The sequence below is a fragment of the Anopheles stephensi genome, chromosome 2 (genome assembly GCF_013141755.1).
Source record: "Anopheles stephensi strain Indian chromosome 2, UCI_ANSTEP_V1.0, whole genome shotgun sequence".
In the NCBI taxonomy this organism is placed as follows: Eukaryota; Metazoa; Arthropoda; class Insecta; order Diptera; family Culicidae; genus Anopheles; species Anopheles stephensi.
The window spans coordinates 76,397,064-76,417,881 of NC_050202.1; the positions used below are offsets into that span (position 1 = coordinate 76,397,064).

General features: G+C 50.7%; 1 protein-coding gene across 47 annotated transcripts in view; it reads left to right on the forward strand.

Annotated features, from left to right (window-relative positions):
- The first annotated feature begins 550 nt into the window (after positions 1 to 550).
- The window catches only part of LOC118507718 (tropomyosin-2), a 39,883-nt gene continuing 19,615 nt past the window's right edge, over positions 551 to 20,818 (forward strand). For 10 of the 47 annotated variants that reach the window (XM_036046624.1, XM_036046626.1, XM_036046629.1 and 7 more), the window contains exons 1-3: positions 6,311 to 6,341; positions 6,421 to 8,315; positions 20,007 to 20,140. In XM_036046624.1, coding sequence (XP_035902517.1) covers positions 6,326 to 6,341; positions 6,421 to 8,315; positions 20,007 to 20,140 — 2,045 coding nt within the window. In that variant the 5' untranslated portion in view covers positions 6,311 to 6,325. The other 37 variants (XM_036046630.1, XM_036046616.1, XM_036046619.1 and 34 more) reach the window with 28 other exon arrangements.

A 20,818-nucleotide genomic window follows, 5' to 3' on the forward strand; every position in this document is an offset into this window, starting at 1 on the left:
CAACAAGAACTGGCTCGACAGTGTGCGCGATTCGGCCGTTTTAAAAATAGGATCGCTCGCACCAATCCCACCGGCGCACACCACCAATCGGGCCGGAAAAGTCGGCCCCTTTCGGTACGGTACGGGGCAAAATTGCCAGACAGACTTCCTTGCCGCATGGTGGTGGAAGTTTTCCACCGATCGTACACTGGTGGGGACTAGGCGGCTCGAACCGCGACCATGCGATCGTGCGAGAGTAGGGATGCATCGCTCAGTGGTGAGGGAAAAATTCACTTGCGCATTCGCGCACGATTTGCGTACGTACAGGCAGACACGCGTTACACACGCGAAAAGCCGAAGCTTCCCCGATAAACAGGCGCGTTGCGAAGAGGCTGCTGTAATTGATGCTGGGACTCGTGGATCCACAGACACACACACACACACGTATGTCTTCTTGAGCCCCCCCCCCCCCCCCCATGCCCATTACCTGATTCCCCCGCGCCGGAGAAACCGTTCGATCCATAGCGCCCGAGAGGACTCCACACCGGTTCGTGCGCACGATCGCGACCCGAACCGCGCGTGCACGTGTATGGGTGCGCGTACGCACACGGTTCGCGAGGCCGCTGGTGTGCAACTCCATCCCGGGGTGCGCACCGTGCGCCACTATCGAGACGGTTTTTCGACGTTTTTCAGTTCGCCTTTAAACTGTTTAACTCGCGGATTCAAGTGTAAGTAAGGTCCTCCCGGTTTGTTGTTCTGATCCGGTGCGGCCATATCTGTGCTGCGGGTGTTTTGTGGGATTTGAACGTTTTAAGGTTTGGGGCTTGTGCGATATTAGCGCTGTACTAGCTGGTTTGTTCGCTTGCTGTGTGTGTGTGGAAGATCCGAGTTGGATTGGTCGGGAAAAGTTGGACAAATTCTCCAGAGAATACGTACTGCCGTGACTTCGAGGTGTTCCAGCCGGTGTGAAGTTTTGAGTGTGAAATCGAGACGAGTTCTAGTTCCAAACGGACATCGGATTGTAGTTTAAGTTTTAACAGAAGAAGTTTTTGGGATACTGTGGACCCGGGATGAGTGGAGCAGCTTTCTCCAGGCGGCTGGTCCGTGTAGAATATATTGTCTGGATAGCGAAAGTGTTTGTTGGTGTAGCTTATCATGCGCCTGTGTATGTGTGCGTGTGTGTGCGAGTGTGTGTGCGAGTTGCGGGAGGAAATGCACGAGTGTATGTGTGCATCGGTGCATCGTTCTACCGGAGTGTGCAATGGCGACGTGTCTTGGGCATAAATGTGCAACCACACAGGGGTGCAATCAGCTGATCCAAAACTGGACGGTGTCTTTGGTGGAATGTCATCCAACACCCCAACGCACCCTCCCCCCCCCCCCCCTCTTTCCCTCTCTATCTCCCCCTCCCCCACCTGGTGGAATGTGCAAACAAACCTATCAGACCGACAAACCTGCCAGTCATGGGATTGGAATGTGCAGCAAACGAGCTGAACTGAGCAAAGCGAAGGACCGACCGACGAAAACAAAAGTAGAATAGGGCGCAAACCGGTGACCACCTAGTGGGTCGTTTGTGCTGACCGTGCCAGAAGCTACCCATCCCGTACCTTAATTCGCGTCGGGTTTTTGGTGTGCTTTTCTTCGACGCCACCAATGTTCGATTGTGTAACGTGGCCCAAACGGAAGGGAAAAAAAGGCGGCGTGTGCGCATGAGCTTTCTGCGAGCGAAGTGGTGTATTTTTAAAATTCAGCCGTTGGCATCGTCGGCAGCAGCAGCAGGGCAAGAATGAAAGCCTACCGGGAAGAAGCCGCACGCACGCACCACTCGTGGACCGTCCGGTCGGTCCAACACCGCCCAATCGATCGTGGGTTGTGGGATGCTGTAGGGTAGGGATGGTATTTTTAGAACACAGACCGTTAAAGCCGATCCGATCCTACAGCTACCAGCGCTGGCCACACGGTACACACGGTGGTCAACCGGTGAGATGAGCGGGTGTACCAGTTGTATTTTATTTTTTTACGTGCGCATCAAGTGCCCTCGTTGGCGGGGATGCACGGCACTGCGCACGGCCCGAACATTGTTGGGTGGGTAGGGTTTATTTTCGGCGAACGATCCGTGCACGATCGACGTTTATGGCCCGATGGCCGGGGCGTTGGCGCGCTGTTTGAGTGTCCTGGCGGAACACGCGTGCGTCGTGCGCGATTTCGACTGCGCCAACACCCGTGGCAGAAAGTTTATTTTTAAAAACATCGGCACGGCACTGGCACCGAATGCTTGAATGCTGCGAGCGGATACACGGATCATTACCCAGCTTATAGGCGAGCCGGTGAAATAGTTCGTGAAGCAACGGAGGGGAGGTGGGATAAAGTTTTTTAAGCAAAACCAAAAAAAAGGATCTGGACTCTGCTGATTTCAAGTCTCCCGGCTCCCGGCACACAGTATTTTCCATCATGACCTACTTCCCGCTTAACGGCGCCCCATTGAAGGGCGTCTGTCGCGTCGATCTCCAACGCACACCGGTGCCACTTCGATAAGACGTCTCACAGCAGCAGCAGCAGCAGCAGCAGCAGGTGTCTCAGGGTTGCCCAGCCGCCAAAAGGAGATGGGAAATCTGTTCTGCAAATTCCACCAGCGCAAACGAGCTCTATTCTTATCGCCTTACCGTCCGCACTGGATGATGTTTCAATGCCTTGCGAACGATCGTCAGCCCAACGCGCCCGATGCATTTGTTTTCACTCGAGGGTGTGCAAAACACATCCACACGCCACAAACGACAGACGATTAAATAATTAACATCCAGCCGTAACCGGATACCGTCACCCGGACCGGTTGGCCTTGGCGAACCTTGGTGAAGTTGGCAGTATGACCGAAATTTCCTACCCTCCACTCGAGAGAAAGTGGTCACCGGGGGACACCTCTGGAAACGGGTTTACTGCGATCGTAACCTGTTGCTTCAATTGGCCGCCTGGGACGATTGGAATATGAGACATCTGTTTTGTTTTTTTTTTTTTCGCTGGAACTTTCGCTTTCTTTCTGAGCTCCATTATTGGTATGGAGAATGGGGTGCATATGTGTTCTCAAGCTGTTCGCACATTCCCCTTACACGACACTCGGTGTAATGCGGCACCACAGTTACCATGGTTGCGGTTTACGAACCGAATGACATTCACCTAGAAGCGGGGTCCCAAGGGCTCCTGTTCGACGACCAAGGTCTATGGCAGGGTGTCATCTTGCCACTCTGCTACCCCTGGTGACATGCAAACCTCGGGGGACAAATGTTGCGTACAATAAAATCAAACACCATACTGATCGGTCCCGATGCACAGCTAAACCTGTTCGTATGTTTATTGCGGCAAGGTACGATAAAGATCCCGATCGACCCTGGCTGGACCCTGGGGTTAGCTAGTTTAAACGAGCTTTGTCGTCGCGCATACACTTCGAACCTCTCCAGTCGGGTGCACGATTGATGCTTCTGTCTAAAAACATGACAATAAACATTCCAAACTGACAGCTGGTTTTGCTCAGCTGCAAACTCCACTCACCCGACCCGAACGGTGCGAGAATGTTGTCTCCATTCCATATATATGCGCACTCTGACCCGCAAAACTACAAGTAGATGGAACGATGGAACATTAACTGGTACTGGCGGTTCGTCATACCCTTCCCCAATGTTCCAAACAGATACCATAAGGTCCCAAGGTCCCAAGCTGTTTGGTATTCACTGATATCAGGACCACGGAGAGGGTGGAGGATGTTTAATAAAATCCTAAGCTAACTGGTTGATCTTACTTGGAAGCACTTCGTAAAAGCTTCAAATAGGAAGCCATGTCCCTGGCAAACATCCAATTAGGTCGCCTCATCGGTGTGTGACATAAAGCTAGGCCCTAGGCCTCTACGACAGTCAACCGTCCGCTCTATGCATGCTGCCTGCCCATTGATCATCTGAGTAATGGGTTTAAGCTTGCGTCGAATGTGCGGTGGGGATCCCTAAAAACGTTGCCCATGCACACACACACACACGCGCGATGACGGACCACATTCGCGCTTTCGATATAATAACGCGATTAAATTGAAATTCACGTTTCTCTGATTTTCTTCCGTAAAAGGCAAACGGAAGGCCGCGGCGCATGGTGTCAAGTTGTACCGCCGGCGGTGGCCGGCTTGAACGAATGTGGTGCAGCACACCAGCACCCTACCAGTCGTCTGCATTTGCGTGTGTTTGGGGCACCGGGGGTGTGTGTGATTATGCTCTCAGCCCAGACGGTGCAGGATCATTTCGTACTTATTTACACAATGTCACAATGGCGCCGGAATTATGGTGCGAGTGCAACATCTGTTCGAACGCGAGTTCTTTTTCCATCGGCAGCAAGTCTTAGCAAGAGCGAAATTGAACTCTTGCTCGCTTGTGTCGTGTGAAAATTTAAGTTCCAATTAATTTACTTTAAAATCCTAAGCACTAAATACGTGAGACTAATAGACTCCTTGTCCTTTTCTGCTTGCAGGCTACGCGTGTGCGATTCGGTTTGTGTGTAGTGTTTACCTTGCGGTAGTGTTTTTGTTGTGAAGTGACCGTCGAAGAAAAAACCACCCAGCCACAATGGATGCGATCAAGAAGAAGATGCAGGCGATGAAGCTGGAGAAGGATAATGCCTTGGATCGGGCCCTTCTCTGCGAGCAGCAGGCTCGTGATGCTAACCTGCGCGCCGAGAAGGCCGAGGAGGAGGCACGCCAGCTCCAGAAGAAGATCCAGGCGATCGAGAACGATCTCGATCAGACCCAGGAAACGCTCATGCAGGTCAACACCAAGCTGGAGGAGAAGGAGAAGGCTCTGCAGAACGTAAGTACCGATGCATAATATAGTAGATAAAAGATTACGAGGGCAGAACAGTCAAACTAGTGGGACAAATCCGCAATCTCCGTTGCCGTGGATCTGAAGGACATTCATTCTGCGTTTCAAATCTGTGTCGGAAGATATGTTCTGCACTGCAGTTGTTGACCTAAATCTTTAAAATGTCTGGTTGCCGGTGCTAAAACAGCACTCATGTAATGTGATCCGATTTTCACCGAAACAAAGCAGCTGAAAAACAATTAGAGAATGATTAGAAGAAGAAGGAGTGAGTTGTGGGGAGTAGTGGAAAAACGTCGGTCCAAAACGGCCGAGCACACGCTGTACATCATCGAGCTATTTTTGGATTTTACGCAGCGCAATGTGTGAGGATGCGTAGTGCGTAGTGGTTTTTTTGTGCGATTTTTCCGAAGGTGAACTCATCTCGAATAAAGGAACGAAACGACAGCTAAAATTTCGTTGAAGAAGAAACCCGGCTCTGAGCAATTGTCGGAAAAATCGGACTACACACGTGGTTGTAAAACGGGGAACAATTAGAACGGAATATTGTGAATAAGGACGAGGTTACACCCAATCGTCTAGTCTGTTTTTATGACTGGTTCGACATCATCTAGCATATTGAGGTTTCCTTCGGTATGGTTTGGGTGTCTTGAATGGGTGTTACACATCCCCGTCACACGTACGACAGGCTAAAAATAATCTTTCTCGCTGCATTTCAACCGACGTTAAATTGCACCCGTCGTGCAGTAGTGACACTGATACACGGACCATTGACGGGGTTGCATAACCGTTGATCAGCTCGCAGCGCATTTAATTGAAGCGACATAATTTGTCGTGGACAATGTTATTGCAAACGAGAAATGAGAATAATGAATGCCTCCCATGAATAAAGGACGTCATGGGGGAACCATGAGCTCATCCTGCTTCGAAAGCATACTACAGAGCGGAGCGCCGGAATCGAGATTGACCAGGGAAATATGGCCTACCGATACGATTGTCTATTTTTAACGAACCCGTAAACCGTAGCACGTTGAACAGCAGAAGCCGTGCCACGATCGGCTAAACAGGAATGCGTACCATCGTGGGGATGCAGAAGATGAATCCCGTAACAGCCGCTATTTTCCGCCACTGCGCGTTTGCACGTGCGCAGATGAGGTCTGCGTGCGGCGCAGTACGCTCATGCGCACCGGAGCGCGCACAGCTCGTCGTGTTGCCACGTACCTGACCGCGGGGATTCGAAAGTATGCGATCGATGCACGGTGGCGAGACAAGCGTGGGTTAAACATGATCGTCACAGAATGCCGATCATCCGCTAATTTTATCAATGTCCCTTCTTTTATGCTAATAATGGACGAAAAGCACGCGCACGGTCAACGCATTCCGACCCAAACGAAACCATGCTGCTGCTGCTTCTGATCCGGTGCAAATATTTGAATGAATTGGTTTCGGAAAACTGCCGAAGAACCTCGGGCGTGTGTGAGGCGCGCGGGGTTTGTGGAATGTCGGAAGATGCCGGTTAGTAACAAGAAACCGGGACAAGAAGACAAAGAATGGGTCACCGCGATGACTACTACTACCTCCGTTCGTGTTTTAGGGGTGGAAGACAGACGAAAGAAAGCGCAGTTGGGATTCATTCACAAGATAGTGGTGCCACGGATCGCATACACGCCCGGCAGTAGAATCCGCGGCGCCGGCACCGGAGAAAGTTTTTACTTCTCATCGTGTTTGGAAACGGACCGAGCCAACTGTACTGTACTTGCAGCTGGGCCGAGAAGATTAGACCGTTGCGCCAACATGGCCGGCATAATGTCGTACGGCAATCGGAAGCGGAAACCGGACTGTTGTAGCCGGCCCAAACCGTCGCGCATTGTTGGCGGTGGCGGCGGCGGCGGCGGAGGCGGTAAGGGCGGCAAACGTAAGCAGCATTCGAAAAAGGACCGGCAGCGCTGGCGAAGAAAACGAAGAGGCAGTGAACATCGCCGAAGATTGCCGAAGCAGGCCGAAGCGAGGATGCGAATTGAAAGCGGCGGCCGAAGTGTGGATGCGCTTTCGAGTTCGAAAAACAAACGGCCAAACAACGGCTTTCGAACTTCCATCTTCGAACTCGTTGACAGGACGTTTGACACGAAACTATGGGATCGCGTTGGTGAGTCGGCGGACACACTGGCAGCAGCAAATAAACAAGACGTCGTGAATGGTGCAGCTGACGGTGGTGGTAGTGTCGTTGGTGCAAGTATTATGTGCGAAAATAACTCCGGCCCGGGCCCTGGCACGGGTGGACGGAAGCGGGGCCACCAGCATCATCCGCGCTTCGCGGGCACACGGCAATCGACCGTTCCGGCCGAGGACGTGATAGCAGCCCTGCGCGGAGCCTTCGACTGTGGCACCAACTCACTGTCCTCGTCGTCACTCTCATCTTCCGCATCGTCCCTGAACGTGTCGATTACGGGTATTGGTGGTGGTGGTGCTGGTGCTGGTGCTGGTGCTGGCGGTGACAGAATAGTGACGGGCAGTGATGGGACCAACAACAACGACAACAACAGCAACCCTCTGTCCACGGAGCGGACAACGATTGCCAAGCAGTCGGATGATAACGATGCAGAGCTGTTGGATGAATACGAGATAGCAGGATCAGCTGCAACGGCTGACATTGTAAATAGTAATATCGAGAACAACATCACAGCGCTCGGTGTACGGTGGAGTGGTGAGCCAAGCAAGGAAAACACCCCGGAACCGGAGCAGGACCGTCTAAACAACAATCGCAGCCACAGCAGCAGCAACCGCAGCAGCGTTAGTCCAAAAAATGTGATACCACTCGACGAGGTGGCCGACACGGACGGTGCGAAGCCCCTCCCAGTGGAACCGGTCTCCCGGCCGACGGAACCAGACGACGAGGAGAGCATAGAGCTGAAGCTGGATCAGATCACGAGCGGGAAGGAGCTGGTGCAGCAGATTAACAAGAAGCTGAAGCGCAGCAAACGCAGCCCACAGACGGACGACGGCAGTACTGCGCCGGCCAGTGGGAAAAAGAAGTCATCTTCCAGTAGCAAGAAATCTTCCTCGAAGTCGTCCAGCAGCACCGGAACGGATGGAGGAAAGCGAAAAAAATCCAAGTCAGCGGCGGCGGCGGCGGCGGCGGCAGCAGCGTTGGAGCAGCGGGCATCGGGGGATGGCGCATCGTGCGATCTGGACGCGGTGATCGGCGGGCTACTAGGGACGGCAGAGTACGGCGGCGGGCTGATGGCGGGCGATGGGTACAAGGAGCCGGCGAACGACGAGAACGACCCGGACGTGGCGGAATGGGCGAAGCTGCGGTGCACGAGCGAGCGGACGGAGGTGATCGCGGAGCGGGAACATCGAAGGCAGAAGCGTTGCGCCGACTATCCGGGGCTGGCATTTGGGCGGTCCATCTTTAGCTCCGACACCATGATGAAGTTCAACATCATTCGGAACGAGCTGCACAACATCATGAAAACGCAGCTAAAGCGGGTAAATATCATACCGTAGTATTACGAACTTCAATATCGGATTTTTGGCATATCTTTTAGGCCGTAAGGCAACAGTGTGGGGTGCACACGGTAAACCCATAACCCCCCGGGAGCAAGACAGGCGTGGGCCCCCGGGGCCAGATTTTGTGTGAGTGGTGCGCGCAAGTTTCTCGACTACAGAGACTATTTTTAGCTCTATCGCAGCACCACCTAAGGGAGCGGCCGGTTTCTGAAAATGCTGAATTTTCCATGAACCAAATAGCAGAGTGTGCGTAGCAGCAGCAGCCCATTCGGACGCTTCGGCGCTTGCGCATGCCGCATTTTAACGGAAAGGGAATTTTCCAACGGACCTTTATGGTGCTGGGGCTGAATACACTCCGGGTTTAAACGATGTGCGCACTGCAAAGTTCACAGCGCAAAGGGATGATATCATCAGCACGCAAGACGCCCCATTACGATTGCGGGGCCTTGCTTTGTACTGTGTGCCGTGTGTTGCGCTCTAAACTTAACTTTCTGTCAGCCAACGGTGAAGCAAATTGGCTCAGAAACCCAAGGACCGCCGCCGTGCGCTAAGAATGTTTAGTCTTTTGCTTCCTGATGATCATATCCTGCCCACCCGTTGCGCCCGTTGGTTGGGGGATGATTTTTGCGATGGTCAGCGCGACAAAGGCACCCGAAGTTCGGTCCGGCATCCGTCTACCTTCGGATGGTAAAAGTGTAGCCACCCCACCCCATCCAAGGGTAACGAGGCAACGGTTTCGGCCGACGGTGTGCAATACGTTACCATTGCGCGATTACGCTACGGGCAACGTGCACCTTTTTGGATGTTTGCCTGGTTTTTTTTTTTCTTCGCCTTGTCTCTTGTTGCTTCTCTTTTATTCTCACGCTTTCTGATGCGCACGGTCACTAGACGCCACCACCAGCCTCACAGACGCACGAACACACACACACGCACAGAGAGCGAGGTGTGCGATCAACGGGCGTGCTGTGGGTAGAGTATCTCTAACCCCAGCGAGCGGCAATTTTCGTGGCGTTTTTCTTTTTTCGCCACTTTTCGTGGAGTTCGATTTCACCACCCACCTTCGCCGAAGAGCCAACACCATCCGACCCTCGGTACGAAGCTCGGAAAAGGCAAGAAGCAGTTGTTAGCTTCAATGGGGATGCGCAATCTTAACATAACGCATATGCCATATGATAGTGAACGCTTCCTCTTTTGTTTATTCGATTAGCTATGTTGGGAATGAGGAACAGGAATTTGAATTTAATTCGATAAAGCTGGCATGAAAAATCCAGCCAGTGCAGGGGTACATTGACGATCGCACAGAATGAAGCGAGGTTGAAACGAACGATGTGTCGAGTGACTGGCGGTACTTACCAGTACAACTAGCCAAAAGGCTCATTGATGAGCCACACAAAATAGCGGATATCTTATCTTTTTTTTCCATTTCTCTGCGTACGCCCTAGATATGGCGGTATGTGGATTCAGGGATTGGCAATAGCTGAGTCTTCTGATTCCGGATGTTTGAAAAAAGACATTTAAATGTATAGAAAAGATTGGTAATAATGTTTTCATAAGAAAATACTATTACAAACGGCCTAATACTTCCCTTACATTACAACCGGAGGAACCCTGTTACCACAATTTTCTTTGTTTGCCGTGTTCCGTTTTCCTGTTGCTTCTCTGTCTGTAGCCTTTGCATCCCCTAGCACAGTGGGAAACAGCATGGGGGAACAGCGGAGCAAGCGGTGCAAGATTATCCAAATTATGATGAATTATCGACCGGCGAAAATCTATCCCCCCCCCCCCCTCCCCCCTGCTAAGCCCCAACGATTTCCATCGATCGGTACTTATGCAAGATAAACTAAAGGTTTATCGGAAAGAGGGTTCACTGCCATTAAAGCGAGCATGGCAAATGGAACCTTTGCGAAGAGTTTCGTACCCTGCTCGTGCAGCCGAAATCAGCTGCTGTGTTCGGTTCCAACTCCCCAACTCACTCGAATAGAGATACGTTTTTTTTTTCGTAGTCGTTCAAACCGTTGGACGACGGTTTTGCGCTTCGCACTCTAGTTTATTGCTCCGCGAAAGTAACGAGACCGTGTAAATATTTATACATTTCATTAAGGTTGAGCCTTCCTTTTCCTTCGCTGCCACTGTAAGAGCCACCGCGATCACCACCACGGTCAGTGGTCTCAGCATTGTTCGTGATGCACACGTACGGGCGGTTAAGGCCGGAGAAGAGAACGATACCAGCGATGCGCATCGTGCTTTGGGCGTACGAAAATCGGGCAACCATTAACAAACTGCTGTTGGTTTATGATACGAAATTCTGATTCATTTCACTGCTGATTGCTGTTCGGTCAGTTAACCTTCGTTTTTTTTTGGGGGGGGGGGGGGGGGGTGATGGGTATTACATTGGAAACCGATAACATTCCTGTTCAACGCCATATTTTCTTACAGAAAGGGTATAGCTTCCGTTTTGTTCTTAATACAGCACACATCTGTCCTCGTTTGCCTCCCCCCAACTTCCCGTGTCTCCCTGGAGGAGAATAGTTTTTAAAAATGATGATTTCGTGCGCGCATGTGGCGCCATCTCGCGGTCGGCCGAAGAAACTGTTTGACGTTTCTCACACGCGCGAACGGTACGCTTTTTAACCCTTGAAGCAACGCATACTTATGGCACTGGCGTCGTTGTGGCCTACATTTGCGTGTGCCGAATTGGTCCGCCGTTGCTGGTAAGGCGCGAATGAATGAAAAATAAATAATTGCAGTTCAGTTCTGCAGCGCGAAACGGGGAAGATACATAAACACACATCATAGTAACCACAGAAAAGGCTAAAGATGAAGCGGCGATGTGTGGTGCCGAACAGTCGTGGAAGGATCGATTACGTGTCCGGAGCTGGCGCCTTTACCCGCGAGACTGCCATTACCTTCTTGTGTGAGTGTGTGTTGTCTCTCGGAAAGTCAAGCGCTCGATGGCATTGGATTTTATGACAAAACCCCATGTATCACGCCAGGTCTGCCGCGCGGAGGATCTACTATGCTGGGAGAAGAAGGCAGAGAAGGTAAAAAGACAAACATAGTCATCGCTGATCTCTGCCTGACCGTGGTACACGTTCGATTGCTTGCGACGGACTGCTTGACATAGGGAGTCTGCGGGGATGTAGTGCGCGAACGATTTTGTCCATTTAAGGAACTGATCTTTACGTTTTCCTCGACCGGTATATCTGTGTGTGGATGCGTATGTGTGGTTAGGTTTGCTCGTTGGCCCTGCAAGAAGCTGGGCCGCTGTACTGAATCGGGGGAGGGTGGTAGGTAGGTTGTGGGGCTATGTGGTGGAGTTGTTATGCATGGAAACTTGGGACGCGTGTTGTGTACGATTTTTAACTCCGCTGTCGTCCCTCGGTGGACCGTTTTTTTCAAGGTAGTCGGTTTGTCTCTGTCCTGCTCCATCCGGACCGGACAGTAGATTACACCAAGGTATCGCAAAACTTTCCGACAGTAATTGATCGGAACAGCAATCGGTCGTGAACACCTGGTGTTTGGGACGTCCCGAAACAGGTTACACTTACCCGCTAACCTAATTTGACTCATCCCATTGGAATGACTCCTGCGCAAGTCGACAGAGGTGGGAAAGCTTTTGATGCGGCTTTGTAGCATCCTTTCGGTGGAAAGACGCTCCACCCAGGCGGTTCCTTCCAGTTCATTTGTCGCACGGCAGTTCGGCCTTGACGTGCGGTGTTAGATTAATGAAATATGCGTTCAACCATCACGCCGGATGACTGCCACTTGCGTGTGTGTGTGTGGCTATCTGGCTATATCTAAAACGGAGGTACCGTTGTCACCTCCGGTTGTGTCTCGGTTCCGTGCGTTTCCGGGGAGGACCCCAGCTAGCAGCTGATGATACGACCGACCACGAGAAGCTACGGCTGGCTGGTGACACCGATTGATGGCTCATTTCATTGGCTTAACTTATTCCTCTCCATTTGCTATATTTTTTGCACGTTCACATTTGGCCACAAGGAACAAGTGACGATCACATGTCATGATGAGGGGTTTTTTTCGTGGTGGGAAAGGTGTATGCGGTATTGCTGCGTCCGTTTTGCGTCAACGATCGATTGTAATTCGATCGGGATCGACATACAAATCTTCCCTTCGATCTCGATCGACACCCTGTGCTGTGGAGGAATGTGTCGTCTTGGTAGAGATGGTAGGGGTGCGGAAGCAAGTTCATGCAGTAGCTAGATGAAATTACAAAACGTGACCGTGGTCTACCTGTACTTCCACCGCCCGAGGTCGACGATGTAAAGTGATCTAGAACGTAAGGAAAGCGAAAAGGGATGAAGCTAAACATCACTCAATAACCCGCAAGCCAGTAGCACGTTCGCACAGAATACCTTTGATTTTTCTCGGGGATGGTGAGGGATCGGGCTGTTTCCCTCAAACTGTACATTCGGACCTTTCTTCGAAACAATGAGCCGTGGATCTGTGCTCTGCTGCATGGACCAGCACATGGTACCGAAAAATCACCGATTTTAGTAAGGGGGGAGAGCGCAACAATGCAGTTTTTGTCGGTCGTCTAGTATTTTTGGGGGCCGCACCGCGATTTATTGGGCATGCGAGGCACCCGACGTCGATACCGACCGTCACACACAATGTCCAGCTGGAATGCGTGTAGGGTAGCACCTGCAAAAAGGGTGGTTCCGCGTTTCCGTTCTATTCTGATCGGGACGGCCCTTTGTTTGGGTTGGGCGAGTTCGATATATTCGCCCCCATCCATACGGCTTCACCTGTTGGTAACGCATTGATCGATACGTGCCCCTGCCCAAAACATGGGCTCGGTTTCGATCACATTATATTTCATGCCAGAGCCTGTCTATGGTGGACAGCAGTGGACGAGTACGAAACGCCGCTAAATATGTTCGTTTTTTTGGTGTGTGAATGCATTTAGCGATTTGCAACGGGTCAAAGGTGCGGATAGGAAGACGAGAGGCGGCTACACAAAACAGAACAACGGACACGGCGCGGCCCCCATTCGAACGTGCGTGTTATGGTCCAGTGATTTCGGTCGTGCTGTGTGTATTGTGTGGCCGGAATTGACTGCGAGCTGCTGGCGAGTTCATGGTTGTTGGATTCGGGCAGATGATTGCTTGGAAAAAAAGGAAAACACATATCTGATCAATTAAAATGTGTGCTCGGTGCGCGATTAAGCTGCAGCGTGTATCGAATATTTGTGTCAAAACCAAAACGTATTTGAGACGCTCTTTAGGGGCAAGGTCCCAAACGTACTGGGGACGATATAGCCATGGACAGAGAGTCCTATTGCAAGTGGCCACGGGATTTTTTTGTTGGAAAATGCTCCGAGAATACCACTTTCTGCCGACCGTCTGCAAATTCGTCACGCGCGTCCAGAATCCGGTCCACAGAGCCTCCAGAGCGTGGCTCATTTTTGCTGTTTGGGGGGATGGCACACACAGTCGCATGAGAGAGCGCCAACGAAATTCCATTGGGAGACGAGAACGCGCAACACTGCCGAATCGACGTAAGAGCGAGAGAACGAATGTGTGCGTGTTGACATTTCCAGTCCGCAATGAAAGCGAACTGGATGTGTCACTTACACACACTTTTCTCCTCGTGATTCTTTCTCACTCTCTCTCTCTCTCTATCGCCCTGCACTGCGTTCACACACACACACACTGACCGCTTGCTCCTCTTCTGGACAAACAACATTTTGGTTGGTTCGGAGCAGAAAGCTGATCCGAAATCTGTTTTTGCCTGATCTTGTACAGCCATCCGCGCCCTGTGGGTCAAGGTGCTGCGACAGTGTGACGCTTTTTGGGGCGCCGTGTAGTCAGCGGCGCTGCCGACCAAGCCATATTGTCCTTTTAAGGACACCTTGGGCCGTCCACCCGATGATTCGAAGGGGGGGGGGGGGGGAGTGCTGCATATGGAGCGCGGTTTGTCCATAAAAGCGTCATCCGTTTGCCTTGCTCCATCTTGGGGCACTCATTGGCAACCGTGGCCATCTATCCCTCCCCTTCCCGCCTCCTTCTTCACTCTCTCTCCAGCAGTGCTATTGTATGGGCCTGATGGGCGAAAGAAGCACGCGAAACGGCTGGAAGATGCCGGCCGTCCTGCTCTGGTGCACGGCCCCGAAAGCGGGCTCGCCTGCCTATAGAGCGATGCGCTAGTATTGGTGTAGGCATTACTTGACGGTGGCAGCAGCAGCGCGAACAAGCGTTTCCAGTGGCAGGTCGAGCCCATAGTCCACTCAGTTCAGTAGTGCTTTTGATCGAAGTGAGTAACCTTTGCTCGCGAGCTGGTGTGTGGCCGCGTTTTAACCGTCCCCGTGTGGTTGGAATTTTCACATTGGCGACCGAGGAAACGATTTTGTGTGTGGTGCGCGAACTTGCGTCGATGTTGCTCGCTCAGTGCAAGAGGACCGAAGAAAACTGATAAATCGATCCAAAACTCTATCCGGTTTTTGGACGGGTGTGTCGTGTCGCATCCTAATCTTGCTTTTTTGTTCCCCTGTTCGGTGCAATCTTCTTTTGCTGCCTCCATATATATTGGCGTGGTGTGTGAGGAATGCCCGCGCTGCATGGTGGTGTGAACTCACCGATTACTTGGATGTGATGTAGCATAGTTTGCAGGTTCTTTCTGTTGTGTGCATAGAGCAAAACAAGGAAATCGTTCTGAAGATTGTGGAAAATAGAAGCAATTGTGTGCGAGTGTGGAGGGAGGGATGTGAATGGCATTTTATCTTTCATTCGAGGGAAAGGAAATGATATGAATAGTCCCTGTTTGTGCGTACAGCGTGTGCGTGTGTGTGTGTGCGTTGCTGCTTTGTTACACGCGGAAGCTAGTGTGTGTTTCATCTGCGGGAATATAAGGGAATACGGAGCAAAGCGCATGGGAGTGAGCGAGCAAGTTGCGTAATACCAAACCTGCCCGGGAAGAAAAGGGACAGGCGACTATCACTTGCACCCTTCTGTGGAATGATGTGGTATTTGCTAAGAGCAATCGAAACGCGAAATTGTGCACCAAATAGTGCGTTGTGTACAAATTTTGGATAAAACAAACACACGCCGAACGGCGGATGTACAGTGTTGTGCACTTTACAATTTAATCGAAAACGTTGCGACGAAAATGTTACTTGCATAGGAAGAATAGAAAGAGGAAACAAGAATTTGTAAAGTCAACTTTTGTTGGTTAACATTTTCATGTGCTAATGGGCAAAACGTGTGTTTTTTTCTTCTTCTATGTTTACTCAATTCTATTCCTTTAGTAGCAGTAAATAAATAGTTGCAATTTTCAACCAGCATCAGTTCACACACACACAAAAGTTCCGCGTTTTGGGAGGAAGGCAAATTTTCACTGTGTGTTTGCTCTGCTGCTGTTGTCTGCCTATTGTGGTACTGTTTCCGAGCGCGCGCGCGACTGTACCGAGTGAGTGTGTGCAAAAGTGTGTGCATTAATTTAGCACCAACAGAAAAAGAAGATATATTAAAAAAAAAAAAGTTATAATCCTCTACTCGGGCCAGTTGCGCCAAAATCACAGGTTGCTGTTAGCCTATTTCTTGGCCTGTGTGCTGATATATATATTGGTGTTATTGTTCGCGGTCTCGCTATCGGCTATCGACAGATAAGCGGAAAAAGAAGCCGAGCCATATTATTAGTGTCTTCGCTTTAAATTGAAACAAGAAAATAACACAACCGACAAATCAGATATCATGGCCGCAAACGTGCAACAAGGTGGCAACCTGCTCGACGTGCTGAAGAAGAAGATGAGACAGACGAAGGAGGAGATGGAGAAGTACAAGGATGAATGCGAGGAGTTTCACAAAAAGCTCCAGAACGAAGTGATGCGGCGTGAGGAAGTAAGTTCGCCCTGTTCAGCGATATATTCATGGTTTAAAAAAAAATTGGGGGTTGTGAAAGACAGCAAGAAAAATACCGCAGCCCTTGCTACTTTATCACTTTTCATTGAATAGCGCACAAATTGACGGCTGGCAGGATGGTGGGTGCGTTCTATTAATAACAAGAAAACAACATAGAAAAAACCACCTTGCCGCGTGTGCGTGTGGTGAAGCCGGTCGTAAATTGATTGAAACCGAAGTCAAAACTACAAAAAGGAAAAACAAGCGAGAGGGAGCGTGAGTGCGAGCGAGCGAACGAATCAAAATTATGTGTGACATATACACAGATCTGTCCGTGCTAGAAAGAGAGCACGACAGTGTTCCTCCCTGGAATGGATGTTGGAAGACACTGTCGCTAAGAATCCGTATCCATGAATGGTAAAGAAGGTGTGCTACTATGATTCAACTACATGGAGATTACATTTTGAACGTATTTTCGACTGTCAAAAACCTGTCAAAAAACACAATCGATTCGAGATAAATTTACCCGAAGGAACTAACTGAGTGTGTGAGAGAGAGAGAGATATCAGCAATACGTTATTGAACGCTGGGACAGTATGCGTAACCGCGTGCTTTCTTGGTGTGCGTGTGTATGTTGCAAGAGGCGCCGCAATAGGGTTGCATAGTAGTACTTCCGATGCTGCTGTTCTATGTTCTACCATTGCTGGGATGTTTTCCGATGGTCAATTTCTCTACTTCGAACCCCGGTTAATTGATTGCGTATGAAGCGGTGGCTGTGTTGTTTTTCAACATTTAAAATGCTTCCTTCTTTCAACGCCGGGTGGGCAAATTGTTTGCTGCCGAAAACATAAATCGCTTACCGATGATCACTCTTCGGACCTGTCGTGAGCATGATTTACCGATCAATTAAGATCGCTAAGTGGGCTCGGAAGCTATTACCTGTAGTTTTGGCTAGGTTTCCTCTCACTACATCAATCAGTCACATTTTAGGGCCACTTGTTGTCTGTGTGTACAGTTCGCTCGGAATCGGTGTCAGCAGAGCGAGCAGTAGTGAAATGGGTCCCAATAATTGACGTGCAATAGACGTTTGATGTCTATTTTTGCAGCGCATCGGCAGTACAGCGAAGCAATGAAGAAAAATGACCTCCTTCTCTTGGGAGCTTCATTCCCATCGAAAGCTTTCTCCTTCTGCCGTGTGTCCAGGCGCAAGCCAAACTTTCGCCCACTCCCGCCCCTAGTGCAATAGAACTGGCCAGAGATTGTTGGACGACTGCTGCCGTGCTAACTGTGAACCGGCCGGCAATCGGACGGGAAGCTTGATCGTGTTCGATCATCTTTCCCATTTTCGCTCCGACTCCCAAGAAACTGACGAGAGAGGGTGGCTTCGTGTGTAGTAATGCAAAACCACCACCCCCAAAAGCTGGCGCGATCCTCTGTGTTTGTGTGTACGCGCCCATGTTGCCGAGGGTGGCAAACGGAGAATGACGCATCCCTCGAACCGGCAGCATACATATATACATAACGAACCGACGACACCCGGCCGGTCATGGAACGAACATTACCAATACCACTGAACCGCTGGCCGCCGTTGCAGCGTGCCATGAATGAGATATGCTTTTTTTTTCTTCCACCACCTTGCTTCGGGAGGCCGCCGGGGTTCCTTCGCTCACCTGCACACACGAGGCGAAACGACGGCTCAAAGAGGAAACCAACACACAACAATCCCTCCGGAGCGGCGTCGTGTTGAGGTCCGCCGAACCTCTGTGGCATGGAAATGGTATGCGTAAATTCGCGCTACCGGCGCAAACTGTGGGGGGAGCATTGGTGTGAAGGAAAAACCGCATCATCTTGCATCAACCCTACGGACCACGGTGAGGAAAATATGCAACCGATTCCAATCCTCGCCGGGTGGTTCTTTTGTGCGGGTCCCGGGGTGCGTTTATCCCGTTGGATTCGAGTGCTACCTGGTTGGGAGAACGACCCATGCCCAGCGTGCCACAGTGGCACATAACTGTTTGTTGTTGGGGGGGGGGGGGGGGGGGGGGTAGAGTGTTGGTCTGCACACACAGACACACGCGCCGCGGCGACGACCAACGCCCTATTGGCGTGACAGTGCGTTTTGCAATGCTGCGTGTCCGATTGCAGGGTCTGTAGCGAAATTATGTAAAAGTCAAGGTTCCCATTTAAGGTTTGCCTTGAGTATGTCTCAAACGAGGTCTAACGCACGCAGGAAGGTTTCTAAGTCTGAAGGCGTAGAAAGTCTGGATCGGTGGTATCCCTACAACCAGCACCGTTTGGAGATGTGACCTTGAGCATAATGGCCGATGTGCGACGCCTCACGTCAAGTGGATAGTTTGCGAGTGGGGTCACATGGGTGGCATCCATTTAGACGGCGAAGAGAGGCGTTTGGATGATGTCAGCGTTGTGCTTTGTCTTCTCCTCAGGGTTAAGCAAAAATCCCCCCACCCTTATGTCTATTGAATTATGCTCCACTTGCACTGGGATTGAAATGACAGGGGATCGGAGCAGATAGGTGAACCAGGGAAGGGTAGCGACGATATCGTGTTACTGTTGAAAAGCCCCTCTGAACCATAAGCGTTTCGTACGGAATTGTTTCGAACCACTATGGGCGCACTTGACTCATCACAGGGTATCGTGGTGTCGTGGAGTTCGGCGATGATTATTATGCTGATTTACTGTATTTTCTATAGCGAGGAACAGCAGTTTGCATTTGAGAGCCTGCATTTGCTACATGTTCTATGTGTAGCTGTATCATTAATTGAGTCACGTTTTTGGTTTGCTGGCCGCTGTTTGGTTTGCTGAACGCGCGAGCGTTTACATTATACGCGCGGCTGGTGGCTAAAATGACGCATCGTACCATACACTCACCAGCAGCACAAGCGTTGTAACAGAGGCCTAGGTTGGTGTGATGAGTTCTGCATACACTACACCTGCCGCAAACAAGCAGCGAGCGAGTCTTATCTCTGTGTAGAGCGCACCTATGTATTGATAACCTACTGCTGCTGCCTTGTATTGTGAAATCATTGGGGACCCGGTGTATCGGTGGTTTGAGTGTAGTGGTTCTCTGCTCCTCAATTCTGTCTGGCATCTGCATAGGTTTATATCATCATCCCCATTGCCTGCCGCACTTGAAGGCGATCCTCCGGCATGGATTGAAGCCTCGGCCACATCAGGATGACATCATGCGCGCCTTTCATCGCATGCAACTGCCGGTACTGTTGTGGCTTGTGGCCCATGCAAGTACTGCCTGTAAGCCCCCCCCCCCCCGCTCTCTCGGTGACCCTGCGCCCCATACCATTCGGGCCCTCTTCCTTCCGTGCGCAGTGCTCTCGGGACGGCGGGATTGCCTTATTTGGTAGCAAATGTGTAGTCAGAAATGGAGAAACGGTGTTAAAAAAAGGCTTACAACAGAGGCCACCAGGAGATGGCATTGAGAGGCCCGAGGGGGGGGGGGGTTAGAGGGGGGATAAGATTGTTGTTGTTACTGCTTCAATTGTTTAATGTACGCGCGGGTCGTACTTTCACTTGTGGTTGTTGTTTTGGGGAGGAAGTTATGTGACCGAGATCCGGCAAAAGACCGGTAGTCAGCATACTGTGTTGGCATAAGCAAATTTTTCAAGAGGGAAAAAAGAGGGACCCTCCTTGACACGTAGTTCTTCTGTAAGTCACCATTCGGACTAGGGACTGAGATTGCGGATTTTACCTAACAAATATTTAAAATATTAACACCATTCCACTCAATTCGAAAAACATTTCTAATCATGTTTCCCCTTTTCTTCTCTTCTTCTTGTAGGCCGAATCGGAAGTTGCCGCTCTGAACCGTCGTATTCAGCTGCTGGAGGAGGATCTCGAACGTTCGGAAGAACGTTTGGCATCCGCCACCGCTAAGCTGTCAGAGGCTTCGGCCGCTGCCGACGAGAGCGAACGGTAAGTGGTTTGGGTTCTAGTAGCGAGTGGCGGACGAGTGAGCGGCAAACAAACAACAAAAAAAGTGATGGGAAACGCTCCGCGTGACTTCCCGTGGAAAACATATGCATATGGCGGGGCACACGGAAAGCCAAGGCCAACGAAATCAAACTAGCGAAAAGAAAAGCGACTAGCGAGACACAAAAAAGCAATGAGAAGGATAACGTGAAACACAACACGGAGGCGATCTCCTCCTACAAGATCGCGAAGTGGTGATGATCCCAAGCCCTTTTCACCTGTCGCTGAGTAATTTTTCTATTAGATTTGTTGTAGAAAAATCCCCCCTCCCTTCTTTCAAAAAAGTCTTCCCACCGAACGAACTCACTCATCGTTTCAACATTCTCGTACCATTTGTCCCGCCATTTTTTGCATAACCGACAGGATCCGGAAAGCGCTTGAAAATCGTACAAACATGGAAGACGATAGGGTAGCGATACTGGAGGCACAGCTCGCCCAAGCCAAGCTTATAGCAGAGGAAGCAGACAAAAAATACGAAGAGGTACACAGCATCCGCTGCTCCCGCTCCCGTTTCTCATATCATGCGGTATCATCTCATCCCATACACGTACCATTCCCTCTTCCTTAACTTCCGGTACAAGAAGTAGAGCTGTACGACTGTGTCTAATGATTTTGCACGCC